Source organism: Ornithodoros turicata, chromosome 7, assembly GCF_037126465.1.
Source record: "Ornithodoros turicata isolate Travis chromosome 7, ASM3712646v1, whole genome shotgun sequence".
Classification (NCBI taxonomy): domain Eukaryota; kingdom Metazoa; phylum Arthropoda; class Arachnida; order Ixodida; family Argasidae; genus Ornithodoros; species Ornithodoros turicata.
In genome coordinates this window covers 17,952,084-17,978,940 of record NC_088207.1, presented here as the reverse complement: position 1 = coordinate 17,978,940, position 26,857 = coordinate 17,952,084, and the positions used below count along the sequence as shown (strand labels likewise).

The 26,857-nt window shown below is 47.3% G+C and overlaps 2 protein-coding genes across 5 annotated transcripts in view; one reads left to right on the top strand and one right to left on the bottom strand.

The window, feature by feature from the left end:
• Nucleotides 1-26,857, top strand: part of LOC135400266 (uncharacterized) — a 154,225-nt gene that overhangs the window by 126,884 nt on the left and 484 nt on the right. For 2 of the 4 annotated variants that reach the window (XR_010424571.1, XR_010424569.1), the window contains 2 exons: nucleotides 18,963-19,079; nucleotides 19,225-26,741. Coding sequence is in view for 1 of the 4 variants with exons in the window: in XM_064632047.1 (XP_064488117.1) it covers nucleotides 11,983-12,993 (1,011 nt within the window). In the remaining 3 variants the exon portion in view is untranslated. Of the gene's footprint in view, nucleotides 1-11,639; nucleotides 19,080-19,224; nucleotides 26,742-26,857 lie in introns of those variants that run through there. The other 2 variants (XR_010424570.1, XM_064632047.1) reach the window with 2 other exon arrangements.
• Nucleotides 7,949-9,009, bottom strand: LOC135400512 (piggyBac transposable element-derived protein 3-like). The gene is made up of 3 exons (XM_064632344.1): nucleotides 8,561-9,009; nucleotides 8,266-8,492; nucleotides 7,949-8,181 (listed from the first exon to the last, which is right to left on the bottom strand). Exons 1-3 carry the CDS (start codon nucleotides 9,007-9,009, stop codon nucleotides 7,949-7,951), a joined length of 909 nt encoding a protein of 302 aa, XP_064488414.1.

Sequence of the window (26,857 nt, the reverse complement as noted above, 5' to 3'; positions counted from 1 at the left end):
ATGCCAGCCCCGTACTTGTCCACTGTCATCAAGCTTGCTAAGATAAAGTCGTACCAAGTCGTGCCTGCGAGAAGAAAAAATACATCATTGCCCATATGCTAGATTTCTAACATCAGCAACTTTTGATGTAAATGCTAAACCGGTTCATGATCCTTGTCTGATCGGTCTGTCACCGAAACTAAATTACAAAAAAGACGACAGAGAGGTGACAGGATGTGATTTCTAAATGACTGACACTGACAGTACACTTTGTGATTGCGGTACGCCATTTTCAGATATGCATAAATAAACACAAAAACCTGGAGTCCCTGAGTAGCACAGTTTATGGCGCATTATGATCTTTGTTGTCAATGCGCCATTAAACTCCCAATCATCATCATCATCACCCTGAGTAGCACAGGGTGGATGACAGGTTACGAGGCATGCGTGGATACGGTAGGATTATTTTCTTTTTAATGTATGTCACAAGACTTACAGAATTTTAACACAATCTGAAAGCATTATAGGCCATTACACAACTGCACAAAGTAAATTTGTAAAGAATATCAAGATCAGTTTTGCTTGATTCACAGTAAACAGCAGTGTTCTGCGTGTTTCAGAAAGTGTGGTTTCTCAACAAGCCGCTCATAAAGTGATATAATTCTGCTGATAGAGCAATAGTTGTTGTAATGGTATCAGTGTGAAGCATTGCAGCCTTTTAGTCGATTGTTGTATCGCCAAGTGATGGAAGCCACGCATACCTAAGCTTTACTATGCAAAGCTGCCATTACCATGAGCTCCATGTTCATGTAGCAAAAAGGGGACACTCCGCTTTTGGAAATAGCTGTCACAACTCTTGACGTTCCGTTGTCACATCTCTACCGAGCCGCTGTGCCAGTCTGTGACCTTACCATGTGTTGAGTCAATGGATTTCTTCTGTGAGCCGAGCTTCGAGAGTAAATGGTGTTGCGGTTCCGTCATAATGACTAAAGCAAAGTCATCTTTCTCAAATAGCCTTTCTCATCACAGAGCCCCTGTTGCTTTAAGTACAGCTTGGGGCAAATGTTGCAGAAGTGGCTTGGGACGGAACACGACACTGACGTATTTCTTCCTTACAGTGGCCCCCTACTAGCTATCAGGAAGAGATCTAGTTATGTGACTGGCTATTTTGTTGATCTCTCAGTATGTGTGTCCACTGCAGTTTGCTTCTGGGCTGTCTCTCCAATGGAGAACTACGACACTCCAGTGTTCCGTAAACTTTTGTCCCAAGCTGTACTTCACTGAACAGTTATCTTGAGCCTGAATTGAGTCCACCCAAGTAGTAAGGGGCTGACCACTGGTTGCCGACAACGCGCAGGGAGGGTGTACACGGTTAAATTAGCAAGTAGAGCTAATTAGGACCGCACACAGTAATTGGGACCATCCAGGGAGTCACCACACTAATTGGGGAGCATCTAACTCGTGTCCACACTACCCTGTGCATAGCCGGGAACCAGTGGTCACAAAGAAAGTATAGAAGACATAGAAATAGAGTGGAGAGAAACAGTTTATTCAAAAATCAACGATGCAGTGTCGAAGAAATCGCACCGGAGTGACCAGCGACCGCCATGTTGCTTGTTGACGGCCGGTAGTAGCACAGATCGACGACAGGTGGCCACCTAGTTGCAAGGCATCACACCAGATGGCGCCACCGTCATAGCTCTACACAAGAAAGATAGAGAACAAAAAAATACTAGCTGTGGGAAAAAAAATTACAACACTGCTAAACAAGTCTAAACATGCGCATACAAAACACCAGGGATAAGGCAAAACCGCTACTGCAAACATGCGACAGCACGGAGAAAAAGCTTAAGGGGACCGATTAAGCTTAACCGCACCACAGCTAGCACAAGATGACAACCACAAAATGCTAAGCGCATGCCGCTAAACGTGCGACAACATGGAGAAAAGGCTTAAGACGCACAACGCTACGTAACTCAACGGCATGGGAATCACTGCCAAACATGTCCAGTCATGCGGGGAAAAAACAAAACGGCAAATACTAAACATGCATAGAGAAAAGGCTTAACACAAGCACGGTAAAAATGCGCAAACATCGGGAAAAACTGCTACAGCAAACCACTTACGTTCCCCCGCAGAGATGGAGCGTCCGCTTCCGCGGATAGCCAAGCCTCAACTGACGCGGCGACGGCGGAGCGAACGACCGCACGTCGTTACTCCATGGGAGTCAGCAGCCGGCAGACACAAGCGCCCCTCTACAGGTGCTACGCAAGTGCGCACGCTCCTAGCACCCTTTGCCCCCCCCCCCCCCCCATCAAGCAGTCACCTCCTCGCGGCCGCTCCGTGTTTTGGTTTCGCTCTCCTTCCACTGTGCGCGCACTCCTAGCGGCAACAGGTTGCTTCTCTGTTTCGCTTTAGCTCCAAGGAAAGTGACAGCAGCACAGTGATTCCATGAATTCATATTTAGCTCCCTACCTCTGAAGACGTTGTCGTGCAGATCCCTGCAGTCGTCAAGAATTCTAACTTGAAACTTGTAGCTTCAAAAAAGAAAAATACAGTCTTGCCATATCTCCACTGCCAACACCATTTGTGAATCTGACCTGTGAGTTCTCTCGCCAAAAGGAACAAGGAAACAATACTTCAATAGTGGGAATGACATGACTAGCACTAGCAACACCAAAAGAGCTAGTGACTGAGTGCTAATACAATGCGTTTTAGAAAATACTAATAGTATAACCGTATATGACAGGCACCGCCCATCATTATACCACTCCCATGCTCTTGAACCTCTTTTGTAACGACTGATAGAACTCCTGTTTGAAGGGGATAAGAGCATGCAGCATGCCACCAGCAAAGATGCAGATATGTTCCAGCACAGCTGCATGTGAAATAAGTGTAGCCCCTTACGAAATTCGAGAAAACATAAAAAAAATCGAAATATATGAAATAAGCTTTCAAAAGTTCACACACCAGCATAATGGTCACATATGTGAGTTTGCTTATGCGTAAGGCAGTCTGATCTATTTTTTTTACAGCTTTTGTGTGTCTGGTGTAACAGACGATAAATAAGAACGAGGTGGACACCAAGCAGAACATGCGCCCATAATGTCACCAATCAACAATAAGCCATCCTGTAGATAACCTCTGTAGACAACAAAGAATGATAACGACGATGAGTGGGATTTTTCGGTACAACTGCAAAACATTGCTTCATGACTTTTAGCCCCTCTTCATACCATGAATACAAATACTACTATGCAGACATACTGGCCTTTTACACATCTTCTTCATAAGGTTGACATCAGGGTCTTAAGATGATTTTGCAATGCTACTGCCGCTGATAACGCGCTGCCACTGTGCGCGCAGCATTGCAAAAATGACAGTGAATGCAGTGGGATCGCAAAAGACCCTGGTGTCAATCGTATGAACTAGCAGTAGATATATGCATTGCAGGGAGGATGCAAAAAGTTACACAACAAAGCCGCAAAGCATTTTCTAAGCTAGGTGGAAAGCCTGATGAGTACGGCTTCGTTAACTGCTCGATAAATCAACCGACATGTATTACACCTTCTTTCACATGTAGGGTATGTGTGGTAGAGTAAATGCAGTGCACGAGTTTCTCATATTTCTCTTTCTTTGAGGTTTGTTGGGCCGCGTCTCAGAAGCACTGTGTCGTCTTTCCAAATACGTATTCATGTCGGCTTTCGTCTATGCAAAGGAAAATTTTCGTGCATGTAACATAGTAGCACACACTAATGTATGCCCGTGAACACAGACTGAAGTTCCAAATTACACAAGTTACAACAAAGCATTGCGCTGAACCTGTCGCACTAGGCCAGGGGTCGGGAACCTCTACAGTTCCAATAAGGGCCATATTTCACCCTCCCCCTCGTCGACTTTTTTTCCAGGGGCCGCAGATGAGATTCGAACCCATTCTAAAATAAGTCTAAATTAGCCTGCCGAAATTATTAATCGCTGTTGAATGACAAGCTGACCATTCCACAAGTGCAACTAATACTGTAAGCTTGCTTGTTGCGCTCACAAAGTTATGGTTTAGATAATACAACAAACACCTTTTGTTAATTTTAAGTGCGGGAAAAGCAACATAGAGAGCGCACTTTTGCTTTAGGAATTCGCCCAGCTAAACACCGGCATTTTCGTCGCGCGCTCGGTCTGCGCAAGGCCGCAACCGTAGCACAGCTGGGCCGCGGGTTCCCGACCCCTGCACTAGGCGAACAAGAAAAAAAAAAAAAGACAATCACACATCTGCACAACACAGGAAGAAGCTTTTCAGTTCTCTTACCATTCATGTGGAGTATTTTAGCGTCGTAATAGCCCCCAGCCGTTTCTTCGTCTCCAGCCCAATATACAGAGTACGTGAAATCCACATGAAAGTCATATTTGCATCTCCCACACACTCACCATAGTTTTGGCGCTCTATGGCCTTTGTTGCCTTTGTGCCATTAAACCCATAATCTCTCACTCTCTCGCGCGCGCTTTCGGGTTAGAAGTCTTTTCCATCGTCCGATGTCGTCACAAAACGCTCCTGGTCAATTGCAAATGCCACACAAAAAATACATTTCAGCAGTATTAAAAAAAAAATACGGAAAGCTAATCTGGAAAGAAGGCGTTGGGCAACAAAGGAATCCCACACACGAGCTTGGCACAACTAGAGTCACTAAATAAGGAGCAGAGTAGCGACACAGAGCCATGCCGACCAGCGAACCCGCCACCTTGAGTTAGGCGCGGGTCCGTCTCCTAGCAATGGGACGCCAATTTCCCTTTTCTCGAGGAGGAGGAGTGTCGTTGGGAGGAACCCGAGAGGTCTGCATGTTTCTCGGGAAGGGAAATGTGGTGGAGAGGAGGAAAGGAAAGGGTGAAGTGGAAGACCGAGCGGAATCCGCTCGGGGGGAGGATATGCGTCCATGGGCCGACTTCAGGGGAACTGTGCCGGCATACGCCTATTACACATCTGAGGGAAACCCAGGAAAAACCCCAGACGGCACAGCCGGCCCGCGGATTCGAACCACGGACCTCCCAGTCTCCAAGCGCACGCGTTACCGCTGCGCCACCGGAGCTGGTTTCCCTTTTCTCCGGTGGAGAACAACGCGCATTCGAGCCAGCTCGCAAGTTCCCAACTCAGGAAACCGGTTTTCGATCGAGGTGACTCAACATGGACGGTGAGTTCTTGGAAGGAGAAAACACGTGACACGATCGACTCAGTCGTGGACCCCGAACGGCGGCTCCTGCGCGGAAAAACAACACGAACCTTATCGCCAGCGCTACTTCACTGAATGCTACAAGCATTTTACACCTCTTCACCCAGCGCTCTTGTTGGGTGATGAGCCTGTCATTTCGTTTGATAATGTCGAGAACTTTTTTAGGGACATAGGCCTGCTTGGGAGCCTATAACTTTTTAGTTACTTTCTGCAAGAAAACTTTACAGACACTTCTTTTAATTACATCAGTATATTTTTAGGTTGAATTTCATTCACTTTATTCTTATAACTTAATTCATTTGTGTTCATAACCATGTTTGGCGCATTATGACCTTTGTAGTCGCTGCGCCAGAAAAATCCTAATCATCATCATCATCATCATCCTGCGCGGAAAAGGAATACAGTACTCTGTACCCCTATTTACTGACTCGAGGCACGACGACAGAGCAGGGCAACAAAGCAATCCCATACACACGAGCAACAACTGCGAGCAACAGCTTGGCACAAGGCAATGCACAGCAAAGTAAAATGTCGTGACTATGAATTTCCTTTTGAACAAGGTCCTCTACTTATTTCCCATTTGTTCCCTAACCAGCAGCTTTCCCCCTCCCAAAATGTGGAAGCTCTTTCGTTGCTGTTTTTGAAAGAAACAGGAAGACATAATGTCCGACATAAGACAGTTTTCTTTCATCCACCCGGCACAAGTTATTATACGTGGGCCTTCCATCTCAGGCAGAACTTATAGTTCGTAACATCCTCATAATTCTAACGGTATTCAGTGTAGTCCCAGAACAAATATTTTATGTTAGTAAGTGCGACACCAGCCGGCAGAATTAATTCGCTAAAATTGCCTTAAACACGCGCAGGTTGCATGATACTGAAATAAACATTAGTTATTTTATTGTATACTTCAGAAACGCACGTTTTCTATTTCACCGGTACAGTTTCTCACTGCAGGAACAGTTTAGGAAAACGGGAAGGGTTCAGGACCCGTGTATCATACACATTCAGTTTAATATCACTCTTTGATCTACTTATCACCGGCAACTTGACATCGCCTATTTTTCTGTCGTCATAATTCATTTAGCTGAATACACACCTATGTAGTGTGCCAAATAGTCATGTTGCCGCCAATGCTTACGAAGGTCACATGAAGTGTCTGGTGGACTCGGCACATCGCAGATTGTAGATTGAAAGTGCACAGCTCTTCTCCATGGTGTTGGTCGGCTGCCGCTTCTTCGCGCACGTGAAACGTCATCTTCCTCTTCTTCAGAAGAAGAATCTAACAGCAGAAACTATTACCGGTCCATGTCTAGTTTAGCGGCGCCACTCGATTTCAAACTTCTAATCTACATACCTGGATAGAATTTTGCATGGTGCATCGTAATCCGAAATAATCAAGCGGCGGTCGGTTCCACGAATTCCTCCAGAGATCAGTTTCCCCTGGAAACTTTCGGCAGCGGCGACCATGTCATCTCCATGCGCCCATTGTTTACGTATGACAGCTTACGCACACCTCGCACTCTTCCCAGCATGCATTTCGCCTGTTCCCTCTCGCTCGTTGCCAAGAATGCACAATGAAAGCACTAGATCTCGACGGGTATCATTTGTGGTACTCCTACGCATCAGCCATAGAGCTTGGTTTCCCTCACTAAACGAAGTATAGTGAGGTTGGGTTAGGCCAGGTCAGTACATATTACACGCGGGGGGGGGGGGCGTCCGGGGGGTGGTAGCCCCCCCCCCCCCCCGCAGTTGTTCGAGACTGTGCTGACAGAAGACAGTGCCAATTTTGGCGCGGAGCAATTGCGTGAGGAGGAGGCCGACTGTCGTCCGATAGCGGAGTTGCTGTGCGTCTTAGCAACGAACAGGCGAAAGGCATGCTGGGAAGAGTGCGAGGTGTGCGTAAGCTGTCATACGTAAACAATGGGCGCATGGAGATGACATGGTCGCCGCTGCCGAAAGTTTCCAGGGGAAACTGATCTCTGGAGGAATTCGTGGAACCGACCGCCGCTTGATTATTTCGGATTACGATGCACCATGCAAAATTCTATCCAGGTATGTAGATTAGAAGTTTGAAATCGAGTGGCGCCGCTAAACTAGACATGGACCGAGCGCGCCCCCTGGGCTTTGCGCCTCATTCTGAAGCCATCAGATGGCAGAGCAGGATGTACAAAAGGATTGCCACTCGGTCTCAGCACGTCGGTTTTGCTAGGTTTCGAGCAAATACTTGAGAACGATTGTGCATTATAATGTACACGGGGTCTGACGACGATAAGCTCCTCAGACCTGGAGAAAGGGAGACCAAGCCCCACTGGACAAAAGTGCTTTTTTCACTTCTCCGCTATCAGCTAATACCCAGAAAAACAATCACATTGACGGGACATCTAGTTTTTGCGTTCCAGTGTGTGTGCATTAAAATGCACATTGGGACCCAGCGCAATTAAAAATCTCACAAGAGCGGCATGTTGAAATATTTGTTTATCACACATACTAGCATTTTATTCAGTATGAAACTCCTTGTAACAGTTCCTTGATGTTATACAAAGAAAGACATTGCAGCTGGTGCACCTGAACTTTGTTCTCTGAGAGCATCCAGGTTTGCGACACCTTGATGATGATTCTTGGTTAGCAAGCTCTGGCATGTGCCCTGCGCTTGAATAACGCTGTGGTTCAGGTGGCAGGGGTGCAACTTTCGTCCTAGGAAGCTTTTTGTGAGGTTCGTCATAACTTTCAATGTCGGCTTGCTTACTTCAAAGCAGGAGGTGAGCAAGAGCCATCTTGAACTCTAGCAAGCCGAGGATGTCCTTCTTGGCTTTGTGCAAATTAATGCAGTCTTCCTTGTACTGGAGCCAAGAGTTAACGGCTGCCAGATCAATTGAGAATAGCATGGTTCGTACCGTCCACCTTTTCGTTCGCTTTGTTGTGGGGTAGAGGTTGAGCATCCTGTCACAGAGATCTACCCCGCCCATGTTCTTGTTGTACTCTTCAACAATTGCAGGACGAGGGACATCTTAGTACACCTTTTCTTTTTTCGACCACCGACGGCAGGTGCCGAGTGGCTCCTCGCCTATGCGGGTAGAGGCCAGCGTGATGGGTTTATTGCCCACCCACTCCACTATGCAGACTCCTGATGAGGCATTGACTACTTGGCAGCTGGCACCCCTGCGCTTCTTCGTCAGTGATTTATCATCTTCCAGTTTTGCATCTTTTGGAAGCCGGTTTTTCATTATCGTGCCTGTTCCTCGCAGGTCCTTCTCGGCGAGTGACTCTAGCAGAGGCACTGTGGTGAAGCATCTGTCGAAAAATACTGATGTTCCTTTGGCAGAGTCTCCATCAAGTGCATGACAACAGATGGGCCTAACCCTAGGCTCGGATTCCCTCCACCTTGCAGGCATGCTTTCAACAGATAAATTTCAAAATCGAGGACCAAACCAGCCGGGCTTGCAAGTACAAAATTTTTTAACCTGTTTGGATGGGGCTTGCCGGGCACGTATTGCTTGAACGTTGTGGCTCCGGTGAAAGGTATTATCTGTTCATCAATACTCACAGCTGCAGTCCTCGGTAGCTCACGGCATGCCTTCTTCCCTTGATTCAGCAGCGGCCTCACTTTCCGTAGCCTGTCGGTCTTTTTCTCCTCGTCAGGCACGTCAAGGTCGTTGACTGCCTTCAGGTTGCTTCTGAGAGTGAAGAATCTGTCTCTCGTAATCACATCAGCGATGGCAGAAAGTCTTGTAGCGTCTGCCCAGTACATCCGTATGTTCGGATACCCCAGGCAGCTCATCATCAGAGTGGCACCAACGAAATGCTTCATTTCTGCAACAGAAGTGGTGAGCACTCTTCGCGTTCGCTGGTGGTAGGAAATGCCAGTTGCAGTCTGCAATGTGTCATACACACTCTCGTTTATGTCACAGACGCTCACCTTGTACTACAGGAGACGTTTGCAGAGCCCGACATATTGCTTCGCAGTCATTCGGTGTATCAATGTACCACAATATTAGTTCACCAAAACATGAATTGAGATGCACAGCTACTCCACAACGGACACGCCTGCTTTTCGGAGCGACAAGTACTCTGGAACACTGTGCGGGTTCGAGGGTGTGAGCTGAGGCAAGGTTACAGTTATAAAGAAACTTTACTTCACTAAAAGGAGTACATGCCGCGTGCTTAACACATTGAAGCCGAAACGCTGACTCCATCGGCTGTCCCGAAACCCGAGAGCATGCTAAGAATGACTGCAGGTGTTCAAAAGCCAGATGCGTGTCCGCTGTCGTTTCTGATCCTTGCGTGCCGTTTCTGTGTGCGTCTGAGTGTGCGCTATATTTGACTCAGTCTGTCTGGTTGTACAATCTCACATCCCACCAGTGCTCAAGAAGACCAAATATCTTGGTCGAGACACAAAGTGCAAAATACTGCAAGAAAGACTAATAAAGTTCATAGTCCTCAAGATGAGAGGGCATCTCTTGGAATGTTGAGGGCGGTGTTCGCTGCTCGAATGGCAAGCCGATGAAGAAGACTGAGTGTTCCCAAGCTCGGCAGGCTGTAGGTTGCGGCTGGGCTTCGGCATGACGACTGGCGAGACTGGGGGACGTATGCCTTGGTTTGTGACACATGCTTCATTCGTGGCTGGTTTAATGGACTTAATGGACTCAAAACAAAAAAGAACTGCTATCACCGCCACAGCAGCAAGTGAATAGTGGCTACAACACAAGATGTCCAGTAGAAGGTGATACCTGCAATTTCCGCTTTCTCGTCTGATGAAAGCCCGTAATGTTGGCGTTTGACATCATGTCCGGTGTGACATTTCGGGTAGCGCACCTTCTCTTGTTACTGTCATGGATGCGAAGCAGTGGCTTCCGATTTTACAGGGTTTCTGTGATTTTCACCTCCTTTTCCCACTCCTGTGCTTAAGTAGACTCCAGAACGATGACACATCAGGTACTTCTTAACACGCCCATCTGCCAGCCGTTCTGCTGCAGTGTATGAGAGAAATCTTGCCTGGCACACCGTCTCTTCACTTTCCTTCCATTTCTTAAAATCTGTATGAGAGAAAAATAATAATTGGCCTCTTAAGTTGATAGTATATGAGATACTCCACACTAGAGCCCTGCACCATCCGCGGATGGAAGCGGATATCCGCAATATACTTGCGGATTCGGATGAAAATTTAGCACTTTATGCGGTGTGCGGATCGGATGCGGATGGCTCGAGGTCGGATGCGGATCGGATGCGGATACGAAGGCAGCGGATCGGATGCGGATATACCGCGTGCTGTCATTTTTCCACCCGCAATTTATTTGTATTGTGCGCCGACAGCCGACAGCGAGCGCATGCTCTGGTTCACCTTTGACCATGCACGGCGCCAAGACGGGAGAGGAGGTATTCAGGCGTCTCGAACCGCGCGAGCGCCAATGAGGTAGCGTTCCACGCGTTCCAGAAGTCTCTCCATATCGCGTTTGTTGAAAGGTTTACCTTTGCTTGTCGTCATGACTGAGTCCTTCCGTGACAGCATGGAGGCATCCGAAATTATACCAACATGCTTCCGGCGGTCTTTACGCGTCTTTCGAAACGTGCGGATTTTTGCGGATCGGATGCGGATGGTGCGTTTTGCTCAGCGGATCGGATGCGGATGTAAACTGTTGTGTATGGTGCGGAGGCGGATCGGATGCGGATAACGTGTGCGCGGATGCGGGTCGGATGCGGATGCCAAAAACCTCATCCGCGCAGGGCTCTACTCCACACATCCTTTTGTAAGGGGAATCGCTTGTGGCGGCCCGTGGACGACGATGACAACGACGTGCCTCTGCTGGCGCGCGCCACTGCGCCTGCCAGCCAGTTCTACCGGCACCCTCCTAGTGTGAGGCCATGTCCATCTGCCCGCTGGGACATTCCATCATCGCCTGTCAGGACTCGTGTAGAGGAAGACCATCGTCCTCTACATTTGGTGACCCGAACAACGAACACCATGTTCGGCGTAATTCGGCCATGCAACATCCTAAATTTTTCGACAAACCAGCAGCGAGCCACCGTCTAGCAGGCAAGACGCACCGAGACCACTGTTTCACCGGGGACCCGCAGGGACACCACAGTAAGCTGACTTTACGGCCTCCACCTGCTTCATGATGGTCCTCCCCGGCACTTCTCTGGCGGCAACCGGCATTCACGCGCGTCGTACCGGTCGCGGTACTGTCGCCCACTCAGCAACGCACTCACCCAGCAACGATCAGCACTCAGCAACTCACTCACTCAGCAACAATCAACGCTCGGCAGCAATCACTCAGCGCACTCAACCCGGCGTCGGGAACTTGGCGCCCCCATCGCCCGGCAGTAGCCGCAGTAGCCCCCTCCTGCACTCACGGTTGGGTCGCCGCAGGAGGGAGACCCCCACGTATAGCTGTGCGTGGCTTTCCCGTGTCTGGGGAAAAGGGGATCCTGGCGGTTGAGTGGACCCGGAGGTTGTTTAGGACCCTTCGGGGCCCCTCCGGGAAAGCAACACACCGCTTTGGCCCCTGCTTCCCATAGACGGGTGATCCTGGAAGGCCCGGCCAGGACTATTCAGCTAGTCGCCACCTCCCTTTTCATTGCTTTCTCTTTCTCTACTTCTTCAACCCCTCTCTTTCCTTTTTCACCTTCTTTGGCGGCAAGGGTCAACCTTGGGCAGTACTTCTTCCTTTAGAAAACTGCACTCGGGTATAGTGCAGAGGCAGTGTTAACGTGTGGGACACGTTCCCTCGTTGGGCTCCATGGTGGGTGACACACTTCTGCACCGAATCACTTCCTCCACTTTATGGATAGCACTCACTCGAAAAACCCTGATCGGCGCCACAAAAGGCACCGCACCGAAGTTCAAACGTTGCAGTTCTTCAACTCCACTGCAGAACCATGGTTCCCGAAGATTCTCATCCTTCAGGCTGAGGATCAGTCAAAAGCACTAGCTAGTATATCTCCGTTCCTCGTTGCTAAAACTCTTGAACAAGTCATTGGTAAAGCATACAATGCAAAAAAATTGAGAACTGGTGACATCCACATTGAGGTACAGAACCGGCAACAGAGCTCAGCACTGTTGTCGCTAAAGCAAATTGGTGATATTCCAGTCTTAGTGACTGCGCACCGCACGCTCAACACAGTCAGAGGTGTTATCTCTTGTGAGGAGCTACTGCAGTGCTCCGAGACAGAGATCGAGGAGGGTTTAAAAGACCAAGGGGTGATCAGTGCCAAACGAATATCCATCCGCAGGGACAACAAGGAAATACCTACCAGGCACGTCATATTATCTTTCCAGTTGCACACACTCCCCACAGAAATAAAGGCTGGGTATGTAAACTGTCACGTCCGACCTTACATACCCAACCCACGTCGATGTTTCAAGTGCCAGAGATTTGGCCACCATTCCCAAGTGTGCCGTGGACGCCTGATATGCCCCAAGTGCGCAGGTGACGGCAATGACCATACTCCAGAGTCATGTAAGAACACTTTCCGTTGTGTCAACTGCGAAGGCAACCACCCATCCTATTCAAGAAGCTGCCCACGTTTTAGCGATGAAAAAGAAATCTTGAAAATTAAGACTGTACAGCAGCTCACCTACAAAGCAGCGAAAACGCAACTGGAGTTTCAGAAAAAAGGATCTTTCTCTGAAGCGGTGCGCCGGGGAGTGGCATCGCTCAGAGTATCCGTGGGGACCCAAACTTGTGGGCCTCCACTCCACACTCCCCAAACACAAGAAAAGTCTGCGGAGAGTTCGTCTCCGCCGGCTCCCGCCACAATCTCTACGGAGGTTGATGGTGCGTTTTCAGTTTGAGATGGGCTCACTGGGAGCTCATCCCAGACTGCCACACACTCAATGGAGCTTGACGACGATGACTGCATGTCGCAGAAATCGTCGTCAAGTCTTCCAAGTACTCTAGACCAGAGAGCTCCTTCTCAAGGGAAGGAGCAAAGAGAAAAGCACGGAGGTCGCGGTAGAGGCAAGTCGAAGGAGAAACAGAGGCTTCCCCCGCCAAGGGTCATACCCCCTTAACACACAATGTACAGAGTCCCTCTGCTCTTTCCAATTTCCATTCTAATTATGGGACAGGTATTCCTTCAGTGGAACTGTCGAGGCCTCTACAGCAACATTGATGATGTACACGATCTTTTTGAAAAGTACACAGCCGTCTGTTTCTGCCTACAAGAGACATACCTACACGAAGAAAACCTAAACCCTTTCCGCCGACATAATATTTTCAGGAAGGACCGCACAGACAGCGCACGTGCATCTGGTGGTGTGGCTGTAGTCCTTCCACAGTGCATACCTGCAAAACATTTTCCGCTCGTTACAGACTTGGAGGCAGTAGCAGTCGAAGTATGCCTCGACAGGACTTTCACGGTTTGTTCACTGTACCTGCCCCCATCAGTGGTAATAGAGCAAAGAGATTTCGAAGACTTATGCAATCAACTCCCCCAGCCGTTTATGATTTTAGGCGACCTGAATGCCCACAATCCTTTGTGGGGAAGTTCAAAACTAGATGCACGGGGCAAAATGTTGGAGAGGGTCCTCCTTTCGGGGTCACTCTGTCTTCTGAATACTGGGTTACCTACATATGTGAACTCTTCAACACAAAATTTCTCTTGCATAGACATTTCACTATGCAGCCCATCCATTTTCCAGTTTCTTGACTGGACAGTCGAACAGAATCCCCGAGGTAGCGACCATTTTCCGCTCATTATTAAATTTCGTGGTCACACTAACAACATAAGAACACGTCCACCACGGTGGAAATTACAAGAGGCAAATTGGGAAATATTTGAAAGAGAAGCCAGTTTCCCATCTTCTGCTTTTCAGGGTTTAAATGTTGAGGAGGCAAATAAGTTGATCACTCATACAATTATAAATGCCGCTGAACAGTCCATTCCACAAACATCTGGCCGACTCCCCAAGCGCTCCAAGCCTTGGTGGACGAGCGATTGTGGAAGCACACGCAAAGAACAAAACCGGGCGTGGGGTGTCTTTCAACGGCACCCCACTACAACAAACCTAATTGCTTTCAGGAGAGCTAGAGCAAAAGCACGTTGGACGCGAAAGCAAGCAAAGAAAGAATCTTGGAGAAACTTCGTATCATCCTTAAATGCTACAACTCCATCAAAAATAATATGGGACAGACTAAAGAAAATAAAGGGCGACTGTACAAGCTTCTGTGTGCCATTGTTAGAAATAAATGGTACAGTATGTCAAAGTATGGAGGAGCAGGCCAATGCCCTCGGGGAACATTTCCAACAAGTGTCAAGTTCATCGCATTACAGCAGAGATTTCCTAAAAATTAAATCATCTGCTGAAAGGCAAGCAATTGACAGTGGGTCAGATGAGAAGTGTGGTTACAACTCACCTTTTTCAATGGCGGAGCTACAAAGGGCTCTGTCATCCCCTAAAAACTCAGCACCTGGACCTGATCGCATAGTGTACTCCATGCTTAAACATCTGTCTTTAACTTCATTAAAGTATCTCCTGGATTTCATTAATTTTATCTGGCGAGAAGGTGTTCTCCCTTCTGGCTGGAAGGAGGCAACCATAGTTCCACTGCTGAAGCCAGGGAAAGATCCCTCGCACCCATGCGGTTACCGACCCATAGCGCTGACAAGTTGTCTGGGGAAGACCTTTGAGCGCATGGTCAATAACCGTCTTATGTATTTTCTAGAAGAAAATAATTGTTTAGATAAATACCAGTGTGGCTTTAGAGCTGCGTGCTCAACAGTCGACCAACTTTTGCGTTTGGAGACTACGATTAGAGAAGCCTTCGTCAGGAAACAGCACTGTATGTCTGTTTTCTTCGATCTAGAGAAGGCATACGATACAGCATGGCGATATGGTATCCTTCGAGACTTGCATGCACTTGGTATACGTGGCAGAATGTTCCAATGTATTACCAATTTCCTACAGGGGAGAACTTTCAGGGTACAAGTTGGGACAACACTATCTCGTCCATTCATCCAGGAAAATGGTGTCCCGCAGGGGTCCGTACTTAGCGTGACCCTTTTCATCGTAAAAATGAACTCTATAGCAAGTGTTATCCCTACAACAATCAAGTATTCATTGTACGTCGACGATGTTCAGATTTCTTATTGCTCCTCTAACCTATCGGTGTGCGAACGTCAGCTACAGCTAACAATAAATAAGCTGGTTAGATGGTCTCAGGAAAATGGCTTCAAATTCTCTCCCGACAAGACAGTTTGTGTTCGTTTCTCGAAGGTTCGGGGAATGTTCCCAGAGCCCACCCTTTCTATGTGCAACCAAAGTATAAGCGTGAAACCTGAACACAAATTCCTCGGTCTTATTTTCGACGAAAAACTGTCTTTCTCGGCTCACCTGAAAACTCTCAAGAAAAAATGCATTAAGTCTTTGAACATTTTAAAGGTACTCTCACACCGATCATGGGGCGCAGATCGCGATACATTACACCGGATCTATGTCTCCACTGTCCTTTCAAAACTTGATTACGGTTGTGTGGTGTATGGGTCAGCACGGCCTTCTACTCTGAAAATGTTGGACCCTGTACATCACCTGGGACTGCGCCTGGTACTTGGAGCATTCCGGACCTCGCCAGTCGAGAGTCTTTACGTAGAAGCCAATGAGTGGTCTCTCGAAAGACGGCGGTTCTACCTGAGTACGTCATATGCATTAAGGATTAGAGGTTACCCACAAAACCCGGCGATCCCTGCTATAAGAGAGACACAATATAAACAACTCTTTTTGAACAGACCCTCAGCGGTATTGCCATTTAGTATGCGCATGTCGCAGGAAATTGAGCACTATGGCTTTTCAGAATATAACTCATTGATCCTTGAGTGCAGCAAAAAAATCTCACCATGGCAACCTTATCCAAAATGTGATAAATCACTGACCAGATTCGACAAACGTGATACGCCAAGCATTGTATTGAAACAGGAATTCGAGCACCTAAAGAGAACCTTTGGCAGCCATATTGAATTCTACACTGATGGATCAAAAACAAATACCAGGGTTTCATGTGCTATGGTTACTGGAATAGTTACACGTTCACACCGTCTAAAGAGCACCATGTCTATTTTTACTGCTGAAGTGTATGGAATAATTTTAGCCCTGAACTACATCCTACAAAATCACATAAGATCCTCAGTAATATACACAGATTCCCTCAGTTCTCTGCAGGCTATTTGTAACATACACCCCACTAAAAACCTGGTAGTTGCTCGTGCAAGGAGCCTGGCAAGCACTATAGCTAATAGGGCCTATCAGCTACTCTTCTGCTGGGTACCCAGTCATGTTGGGATACGTGGCAATGAGCGAGCTGATCATGCTGCTACGGCTGCGCTAATAAGTGACATAACCCCTTTCGAAATTCCATATCAAGACCTCAAACTATGTCTAAAAAGATGCATCAATAACGACTGGCAGACATCTTGGGACCAGCAAACCAATAATAAATTACACAGTATCAAGCCCTATGTAGGCTCCAGTTCACCTGGTATGTCCAGTCGACTATATGAAGTGCTATCGTCTCGCCTTCGTTTGGGACACACATACTTGACGCATGGGTATCTTCTTCGAGGAGAAGACCCACCGGAATGCAACCACTGTGGGAAACAGCTTTCAATCATTCACATCCTCATCACGTGTCCAGCGCACCAACATCTTCGTCAACATCATTTTGCTCCTTTTTATAGAACCTTCTTGCCCCTCCACCCAATGCTTCTGCTGGGTGATGACAGCTTTGTTCCTTTTGAAAACGTATATAGGTTTTTTAAAGATACTGGGTTTTTAAAGCATCTGTGATTTTAAATACTAATGCACAGTTACTCACATTTTAGTCCTACACACGTACCTTTTAACTAACTAGTCTTCAGTGGTATTTGGCGCATTATGGCCTTTGTAGCTGATGCGCCAATAAAACCCGAATCAAATCAAATCAGCGCACTCAACAAGGGCTCAACGCACTCAGCAGGCACTCAACACAATCAGCAACCACTCAAGCACCCAACCACTCAGCATTCACATCCCATCACTGGAACCCCCATGGATCGCAGCGCTCTTGCTCCCCCCATCCCGCTGCTGCTGCATCAACAGCCCGTTTTTCACATGACCTTATAAAAATGCAAGAACACAACTCACTTCACGGCATTGCCAACAGCGGGCTCTTTCTGGCGCAAAAGAATCTCATCGCCGTCTGAAAAGACATGGTCCGAGCGCGCCACCACGAACGTATTGAAGCATTTATTGAACACCTAATATACGACATAACGGTTAACTGAACACCGGCTCACATACCTCCACAGTCGCGCGTCTAGTTGCCTCCTTGAAATTGATTCCGCCAAGGCCGCGATAACATCGCGCAGCTTGAACTCACTGCCTTCTACAACGACAGTCTTTCTCTCGTTTCATGTGACTAGACAGTCTCTGAAAGACATTGTGGACTATGGTTACAGCTCGCCGCAGTGGCGCTCGTGACACTAACTTTGCGAACGCCAAGACACAGCCAACGGACATACGAGAAACGCTTCTCTGAAATCCCGGCGTCTCGGCGCCTCAGCCTGGGCTGTTTAGGCAGCCGTCATTTCAGGTGTTTTTCAGGCTTTAGAGCATTAGAGCTCATATGCCTACACCCATTAATGGGGGGGGGGGGGTGACGTTGGGCCACAGGTCACTGTTTTCGTTCCTGTAAATAAGACTCAAAGGACGAACATCAGTGAAATGTCATGCACTCTTTGTATGCAGTGTTCATTTGTGCAAACTCTCGCAAAGAGGGCAAGACCGCATTTTCCAGCATACACCATTCACTCACAGATTCATACAAGGTAATTTATGTTCTGCTATTGCCCCTGGATAAATAAATTTAAGTGAACTGAAAAGAACAAAAGACACATATGTTAGCTATTTGTAGGCTGTACGCCACGACAGTCGCCCTTCTTTTACTGGCTTTCAGGGCTTTACCACTCGACAGCGGCCACTCTTTCATACAAAAGAAAGAAAAAAAAAGGAATAAGAGAGGATATACATTCTGCGCCCCGTGCCAAGACAGTTTCTTGGGCGCCTGCACTCATTTCTACCCTCCTTCGTTCCTCTCTGAGCTGAGTTCTTCGGAGCTCTGAAGGGGGGGAGCAGATGTGGAGCCCCCGACAGAGGACTACAATGCTGGCCGGCTACTCTCGCGCACCACTAACGGCACACGAATAAAATCATTTCTTCTGTCAACCTTCTACCCCGCTGGTTGTCTTTTCTCTTCTTGCCTCTTGTAATGATTCACCGCTATATACTGCTGTGTATAGTCTGACTGTAATACCGAGTTTCAAAGATTTACGCTGCCATGCAACTATGGTTATGAAGAAATGAAGATTTCTGCCACATTCTTTGAGCCGAGCATTGCTGTGAGTTTGACTTAGAGCACGCAGGGCCATAGCCTTGGCATTGGGCTGATTTTTTTCGTCCTTAGAGCACTGCTGGCGCATTTAGTGGTCGCGAAGAAAGTATTTTTCTCGCAAGTGACGCGCACTTCACCATTTTTGAGGAGCACACTTCCTTGAAGATTGACGCCGTGATGCGTCCCTTACGATGGGTCTTCCACTCGTCGTTTATGGCCTTCGTCGCTTATGCGCCAGGAAAACCTGAATCATCATCATCATCTTCCACTCGTCGCATTCATGTTGCCTACGCGTTGCCTCTTCAATTTGAAGACAGTCCTGTTCACTTATGTTAAGGCTATTGACGACGCTTGCACACAGGTCTATCGTGTTCTCATTGGTATGTCCTCTCCTTCGCAGCCCCCTCACTGTCAGCGAGCATTACGGCGAGTCCAAAACGATGTCAATTGCCGCTGGTCCATCAGGAAGGTCATCGTTATCTGAAAGATCATCACCACTGTCTGAGGCACTGTCCACGTGAGTGTTTACCTCCACCAGTGTAAAATACTGGGCGTCTGGGTTGATCTGGAAAAATGGACGCATTTTATGCACACATGTGTCTGCAACAGTGGTGTAGATATTGTATAGCTGTATCCCTTTCTGAAAGACTTACTCTTTTCAGCTGTGCAAGGAATGGGGCAAAGTCCGGACCCAGCTGGTGTGTTGCTTCTCGAGGCCTCTTCTTCTACGCGACCTCTGTCCGTTTATGGGCGAATAGCAGTTGATCTGCTGGTACAGGTTGAACCTAAAATAAGATATGGAAATTGCAATGCCTTAGCTAAAAACGCTTCAAGACGTAAAGCTAATAAAATTTCCAAGGCAAAAAACATTGCAAAGAATGTCTCGTGCTGCACCTTTTTGAGGCAAGGCACAACCCACTTGCAAGGCTGGTCAGTTGGTCCAGTGGATTCTGTCCTCTCCTTGTGCCACATTCCTATTGTGAAGCACAAGGCTGCAGCACCTGCCCCACCTGCACACCATTTAAAATCATTCAGTAACAGCTCTTCATTTACTGTAGAGTTATGTACCTATCCTGCCATGCATGTACAGTATGCACCAAGGATCTTGCCCTCTGCTGTAGCTGCCAGCCAGCAGGTGTATAGACTTTCACTTCTTTGTGATGGGCTCACTTCACCTCTTATCACGATCGTGCCGGTTCTTGGGCAAGCACATTGTAAGCTATGTACTTTGCCTGCGAAAGAAAATTATTCAGGAAAGAAACACTGACGTTCCTGGCATAGCTAGGGAGTTCCATTCCAATTCTAAACAATACATTCAGCCCCCCTTATATCTCCAACACAACAACTCTCAAAAGGCTTTCGTCACAACTCGCTATGGTGTTGCCTTAAAGGTGCGGTGCTGTCAGGAACCCCGCAGGGGGCACCGGCTTCGGCTGGTGTTTGGTGAGTGGCGCCACCACGGACCCCAGCCCCCAGTCCCAAGGTGTTATCCGTACCGTGCTGAGGGGATGTAAGGCGAAGGGTAGAAGCCTTGAACGGTGGCGGTCAGGGTCTCGGTCAGGCCCTGGCCGATGGGTTTTCTGAAAACTCCGGGACCTTCCCACATGTATGGGCATGAAGTGTGGGTGACCTTGAGGAATGCCTAGTTATCAAACCCGTATGGTTAAATATTTCTCTTCTTCTACGATCGGGGGCGGCAAACGTCCCGGGACCGAAGTTTCCAAACCAAATGAACAATTTTTCAAGTCCAAATACATCGTGTTACCTTCCACTTCCTCGGAAGAAAAAAAACGTGTACCACTTGGGAAAATGTCACCCTTCTTTATTGAGAAGGCGGTGTCTTCCCTATCGAAAAACATCACCGAAAAAAAAAAAAAACTGCGATCTGGTGACCTTCTTATCAAGTGTACGTCAGAGACTGATTGCAAAAAGATTCTGAACACAAGAGAAATGCTTGATGTCCCGATATCTGCTTCCCTGCATAAGACCCTCAATACGTGTCGTGGTGTGGTAGCTATCGCGGAGTTGATCGACGTCCCAGTAGAGGAGATCCTTATGAACCTAAAGGAACAGGCTGTAATTGATGTTCGAAAGCTGAAGATTCGGAAAAATAATGAATATATTACCACCAGAAACGTAGTCCTTACCTTCGACCGACCCTCACTGCCTGATAAATTGAAAGTTGGGTATTTGTCTGCATACGTCCGTCCATATATCCCGAACCCTCTTCGTTGCTTTAAGTGCAACCGCTTTGGGCACGCTGCTGACGCCTGCCGTGGGTCACCATGCTGTGCTCGTTGTGGCCAGCAGGGCCATGATACTAAAGAGTGTAGAGGGCCTGATTGTTGTGTGAACTGCACTAATGATCACCCCTCTTACTCGAGATCCTGCCCTAAGTGGAAATTAGAGAAAGAGATTCTACGCATCAAGGTTACTGAAAACATCAGCTACCCCGAAGCAAGGAGGAGAGTATCCCCTTTCATTACACAGAAATCTTTCTCAGCAGTGCTTCAACAGAAACCAAAGATGATAACTGTACACACGCAAACAGACACTCCACCTAGAACTCAACTGTCAAGTGAAGACGGGGTGAAGACCGAGTCCCATGACGAAAATACGGTAGTGACTGCGAAAGCAGTCCTACCCTTGTCATCACCCTCCATTGAGGCGGGCTCTATGGAGTGTGATGATGATTCGAGCTCGGAGCTCTCCTTGGGGAGAGCTCCAGATGGACCAGTTGACCTCCCAGATGGTAACTTCCACATGCTGATTGGGGAAAGTTTTCAGAAAATTGTGACCTATCCTTAATTGCTTTTGATGAGATAAGGATTGAGGAAGCCAGTAACTTAATCACGAACATCATCCAACAAGCAGCTACTCAATCTATACCACAAACGTCTCACCGTCTACCACGACGACCAAAGCCGTGGTGGACGAGTGAGTGTGAGGAGACTCGAAAACTTCAAAACCGTGCATGGAATAGATTTCGGAGGTACCCCACTACCCAAAATCTTCTACTCTTCAAAAGAGCAAGAGCAAAAGCCAGATGGACAAGGAAACAAGCCAAGCGGTCCCCTTGGCAAAACTTTGTATCATCTTTATCCCGCGATACCCCATCCAAGGTGGTTTGGGACAGGCTCAGAAAAATTAAAGGTGAATACGCAAATTTTTGCATTACATTGCTGCAAATCAATGGCCGTTCATGTGAAAGCTTAGAAGAACAAGCAAATGTGCTTGGTCAACACTTTCGGGTTGTTCGCATTATAGTGCAGACTTCCTTAAACACAAAAACATTGCCGAGAAACAGAAAATTAGAATGAATGGTGGTGATGACCATTCATATAATCAGCCGTTCAGCATGGTGGAGCTTCTGCGAGCTTTATCCTCTGCAAAGGCGACTGCACCTGGCCCAGATAATGTCATGTACCCTATGCTTCACCATCTGTCAGACGAGTCAAAGGCAATTTTGTTACACTTTTTTAATCGGGTGTGGGTAGAAGGGACATTACCATCGTCTTGAAAAATCGCTACGGTTATTCCACTTCTAAAACCTGGCAAGGAACCATCTTGTCCGAGCAGTTACAGACCTATTGCTTTAACGAGCTGTATAGGCAAGACCTTTGAACGAATGGTAAATGGTCGCCTTGTCCATTTTCTTGAGGAAAACAAATGTCTATCAACACTGCAATGTGGTTTCAGGGCGGGGCGTTCCACAATGGATCATCTCATTCGTTTAGAAACGACCATTCGTGAAGCGTTTGTTAGAAGGCAGCACTGTTTATCCGTCTTTTTTGATTTAGAAAAGGCGTATGACACTGCATGGAGGTATGGTATTCTTCAGGACATCTATTCTTTTGACATAAGGGGACGCCTACTTAGATGCATTGCCGATTTTCTTCAAAACAGAAAATTCATGGTCCGGCTGGGCACTGTGTTGTCTCGTCCTTTCTGTCAGGAGAACGGAGTCCCGCAGTGATCTGTTCTCAGTGTTACTTTATTTTTAGTCAAAACGAACTCAGTGGCATACGCCATCCCACCTTCGATATCGTATTCTCTCTATATAGATGACATACAAATATGTTGTTGTTCTGCAAACTTGACAATATGCGAAAGACAAGTGCAGCTGGCAATAAATAGGCTCAACAAGTGGTCATCTGAAAATGGGTTTAAATTCTCGGCTGAAAAAACTGTGTCAGTCCTGTTTTCGAGGGTGAGAGGAATGTTCCCACCACCATCTTTACTTCTGGGTGGTCGCGATATCCAGGTAAAATCCGAACACAAATTTCTTGGGGTTACGTTTGACAGTAAGCTTACCTTCCTACCAGATATTAAAAATCTCAAGACCAAATGCATGAAGTCTCTGAACCTCCTAAAGATACTATCTCACAGATCCTGGGGAGCAGATCGAGACACATTACACAAGATTTATGTTTCCACAGTACGCTCTAGACTGGATTACGCTTCAATTGTCTATGGATCTGCCCGCCAATCTGTACTAAAAATTCTTGATCCGTTGCATCATCAAGCGCTGCGTTTGATAATTGGTGCTTTCCGCACCACACCAGTTGAAAGCCTTTATGTTGAAGGGAATGAGTGGTCCTTGGAGAGACAGAGGATGTACCTTTCAATATCATCACAGGCCACATGTGTCTATCCGAAGTATAATGAAGGGTCTTGAGTGCGTCCAGAGGAATTCCACTGTAACAATGATCAACGTCAGTGGACATCAGTGGCTACAATGGTTCTGATTTATTTTTGCCTACATTACCATCATTAATGCATGCGCTCTTCACATTTCTAAAAACTACATGCATGAGTGGCCTTACCTCGCCAGGAAATTATCGTCTTTGCCTTACATTGGGGCTCTGGAGAAGGCAAACGCACAAATTGTTTATACGAAAATGTTATACAAGGTAGTCCGTAAAACAGCAACACCACGCTCTAGCCCCGAGCCAAGAGATCGTAATCTGAGTGAGGCCCTAACGCATCTGTTCCTCGCATTCAGGACAGAGGTGACAATCGACAAAGGGTTAAAGAGCAATATTGTGGTATCACACGGCAAGTGCCAACGCAAGCATTAAATAGGCGATTATCCCCGTGCATCTGCGAGCACTTAAGTCCTTGCTAAGCAAATACAGTGAGTATTAGCAGTATGTGCAAATGCGATTCTCCCTTTGTCAACATTCGGGCGCCAAAGCTCGTAAACACCTCAAGACGACGCGTAAAACGTCAACCATACAACGCTTAACACGCCCTTGTTGTGTGTAAAATGGAAGATCTAACAAATCGAAGACAACGTGATATCATAATCTCACTTGTTCGAAATGCCTCACCTTGTAACTGGCAATTGATGAGCAGTAATTTCAGGCGTAACGCTATGGCCAGCGGTCGCCACGGAGCAGCATTTAGACCCGGAAGTGTTTCCTCCTCGCACCTTTCCTCCTCGTCGAGAGAACCGACATCACCTATTGGCTTGTGTTGGATTCCAACTGGTTTGGGTTGGCTTAGAACTGGATTGTGTTGGCTTAAAAGTGGATTTTGGATTAGAATTGGATTAGAATCAGGGTGTCGAACCGCAACAAATACGGGTTCGGTTCGGGTTCGGGTTCGCATTGTTTTGATTTCGTTCCGGTTCAGTTCCGGTTCGGCCACGCCAAAAACCGAACCGGTTCGCAAACCGGTTCGCAGCCCCGAACCGGTTCGCGAACCGGTTCAACGCTTCCGTTTTATATGTTCCATAAAACTGCTTTTATCAAGAAATGCGTGGCTAATAGCTTACTGGTGTTGTCTGCATTGACGTCTCTAGAGGTGAGGTAGCCCTTTAGCGAGAAATGGATGAACACTTATTGCAAATAGAGTCCACGCTGTTGAAGCGGTGTAGTCCTGCTACTTTCTGTTCCCAAAATCTCTTTTTTCACACGCACAGTGCCAGCAAGATACACTTAAAGGAAGCCTAATAAGATGGACAGCGTAACATATAGACGACAGTACTTGCCGGCACACTGCCTTCGCAGCGTGAATCGATCTGAAACCGTACTGAAGCATGTCGAAAATAAGCCGCCAGCCTTACTCTGTCCGCGCTCACAGCAGTGTACTAGTTCATCCACAACACAAAGGCAATGTGTCACGACACAACTGCACTACCAATAAGAAGAACCACATTTACTTTTCAAACCACGACCAATCAAACAGGCACCGTTCTGCGTACGCTCCTTCTCCACTTCTCATGTTTCTGACTTGTTTAATTTGTACTGCTCACGTGTAAAGGAAAATCTTGGGCGCTTATTTGATCACATATTCGTCCTGTAGAGCTACATAATTGGCCTACTCCATTCCTGTTTCCTTCGTCTTGTGACTTCCTTTGTTACTTATGCTGTTCATAATTGTCACAAAAAAGGCGTACGCCTCCCGTTTTCAACAAATCAGGGCAGATAACGATATCATTCGAGATGGTGGTTGGCTAGGAGCGTGCTATGCGGTGAAGTTCATTTCTAAGGTCATCCTGCCTCTACATCACTTTGAAGTCCTCAACTCCCCTTTCTCCCATTTTCTTTTCCTTTTTTTTTGGCTATAGTCGTGACGATGCCCACTTGAGTGCGGCCAACAACGGCAAGCTACCTCAACACCCCCCCCCCCTCATTTCTAAGAGTGATGGCACCTCTTCTCTGAAGAGTAGACGCCGCATCACCGCGTGCGTGGGGCGCTAGCCGCGGCGCTCACAACGACAACTGCGCTTCAACGTGTTAAAAAGACACTGAAAGCATACTTACTATACGTCGTCGTCTGACTGCTAGGTGAAAATTTCTGAAATCCATTATATAGGCGCGTGATGATGATACCAATGTGCCTTCGTTCGGGGATAGGGAGGAACTCTTATGCTGACTTCTTTTATGTCCGAACCGTTTTGTTGCGAACCGGTTACCGCTATTATTTTTTACGGTTCTGCTCCGGTTCGGGTTCAGCAGTGTCATGAAAATTTCGGTTCGGGTTCGGGTTCGGTTCCGGCAAAAATAACGGTTCGGATACGGTTTTCGGTTCGGGTTCGGGTTCGGTTCGACACCCTGATTAGAATAGAATTCCTTGAACTGGATTACGAAAAGGACGTCGTTGTATGTAACGGGGCAGTACTACTCACCTTCCTGGCCTAGCAGTTCCTGTTATCTTGGACAGAGACTTCATCATCCGGCAGAAGTTGGTGGTGGACCTGCCCAATGGAGGATATGTCTACTACGGCTCGTTGGGATTTTTTCGCTTCGCCGCAGCACGGGACCACTGCACAGCACAGCAAGCTGTGGCAGCGTCCGTTGAAACGTCTGTGCTACCGACTGTCTTGGGGTCATTCCGTGGTCCTGAGGAGCAACGCCGTCAGCTTGAACAAGTACTGCGGCAGTTTGACGGAATCTTTACGGAAAAACCGGGTAAGTCGTCTGTGTTACAGCTTTAACTTTCACCAACCTTGGCGCATTATGACCTTCGTTGTCGCTGCGCCAAAAAAATCCCAATCATCATCATCGTCTGTGTTACAGCACAGCATAGACACCGGTAACGCTAGGCCCTGTCGTTGTAATCCCAGACCACTGGGTGTGCATAAGCGTGCTTTGTTAGACGCTGCTCTTGACAAAATGCTCCAAACCGGTGCAATTCAAAGATCTCAGAGCCCTTGGGCATTTTCTGTTGTTCTGGCTCCAAAACGAGATGGTACGGCTAGGTTATGCGTCGACTTAACGCAGTAACTGTAAGGCACTCTTATCCCTTCCCGTCCATTGAGTCAATCTTGTATTGCCTGGGCAACGCAACTGTGTTTTCAATGCTTGAATGTAGTCGAGGATTTTTGCAAATCCAAGTTACCTAGGAGGATGTCCCTAAAACAGCCTTTACGTGTCATAGAGGTTTGTTCGAATTTGTACGAATGCCTTTCGGTCTGTCTAATTCACCCGCCAGTTTCCAGCGGTTGATGGATACAGTGTTGGGAGATGCGAAGTACAATTTCGCAATGGCATACATGAATGATGTCATAGTGTTTTCCAGAAATTTTCAGGAACACTTGGAACACCTGTCAATCGTCCTTGCAAGGATGAGTGAAGCGGGCATTACGATCAACCCCCGCAAGGAGCAGCTGGCATCGTCTAGGATCAGCCCTCTCGGCTTTGTGGTGGACGGAGGTACCATCCGTGCAAAGGTAAATCGGGACCGGAATACGCTGTGACCGAGACAACGTAGCTTTGTTGATACGATGGTAGACTATATTTCTTTTCATGAAACAATATCATCTAAATGTTATGATTAAATACCCAT

Excerpts from the sequence above, each read along its gene's own strand:
- LOC135400512 (XM_064632344.1), bottom strand. The coding sequence starts at position 9,009 with ATGAAGCATTTCGTTGGTGCCACTCTGATGATGAGCTGCCTGGGGTAT. Across the intron at positions 8,493-8,560 it reads GGAGGGAATCCGAGCCTAGG|ATGCTTCACCACAGTGCCTC; the intron begins GTTAGGCCCATC and ends ATTTTTCGACAG. Across the intron at positions 8,182-8,265 it reads GCTGGCCTCTACCCGCATAG|AGTACAACAAGAACATGGGC; the intron begins GCGAGGAGCCAC and ends CAATTGTTGAAG.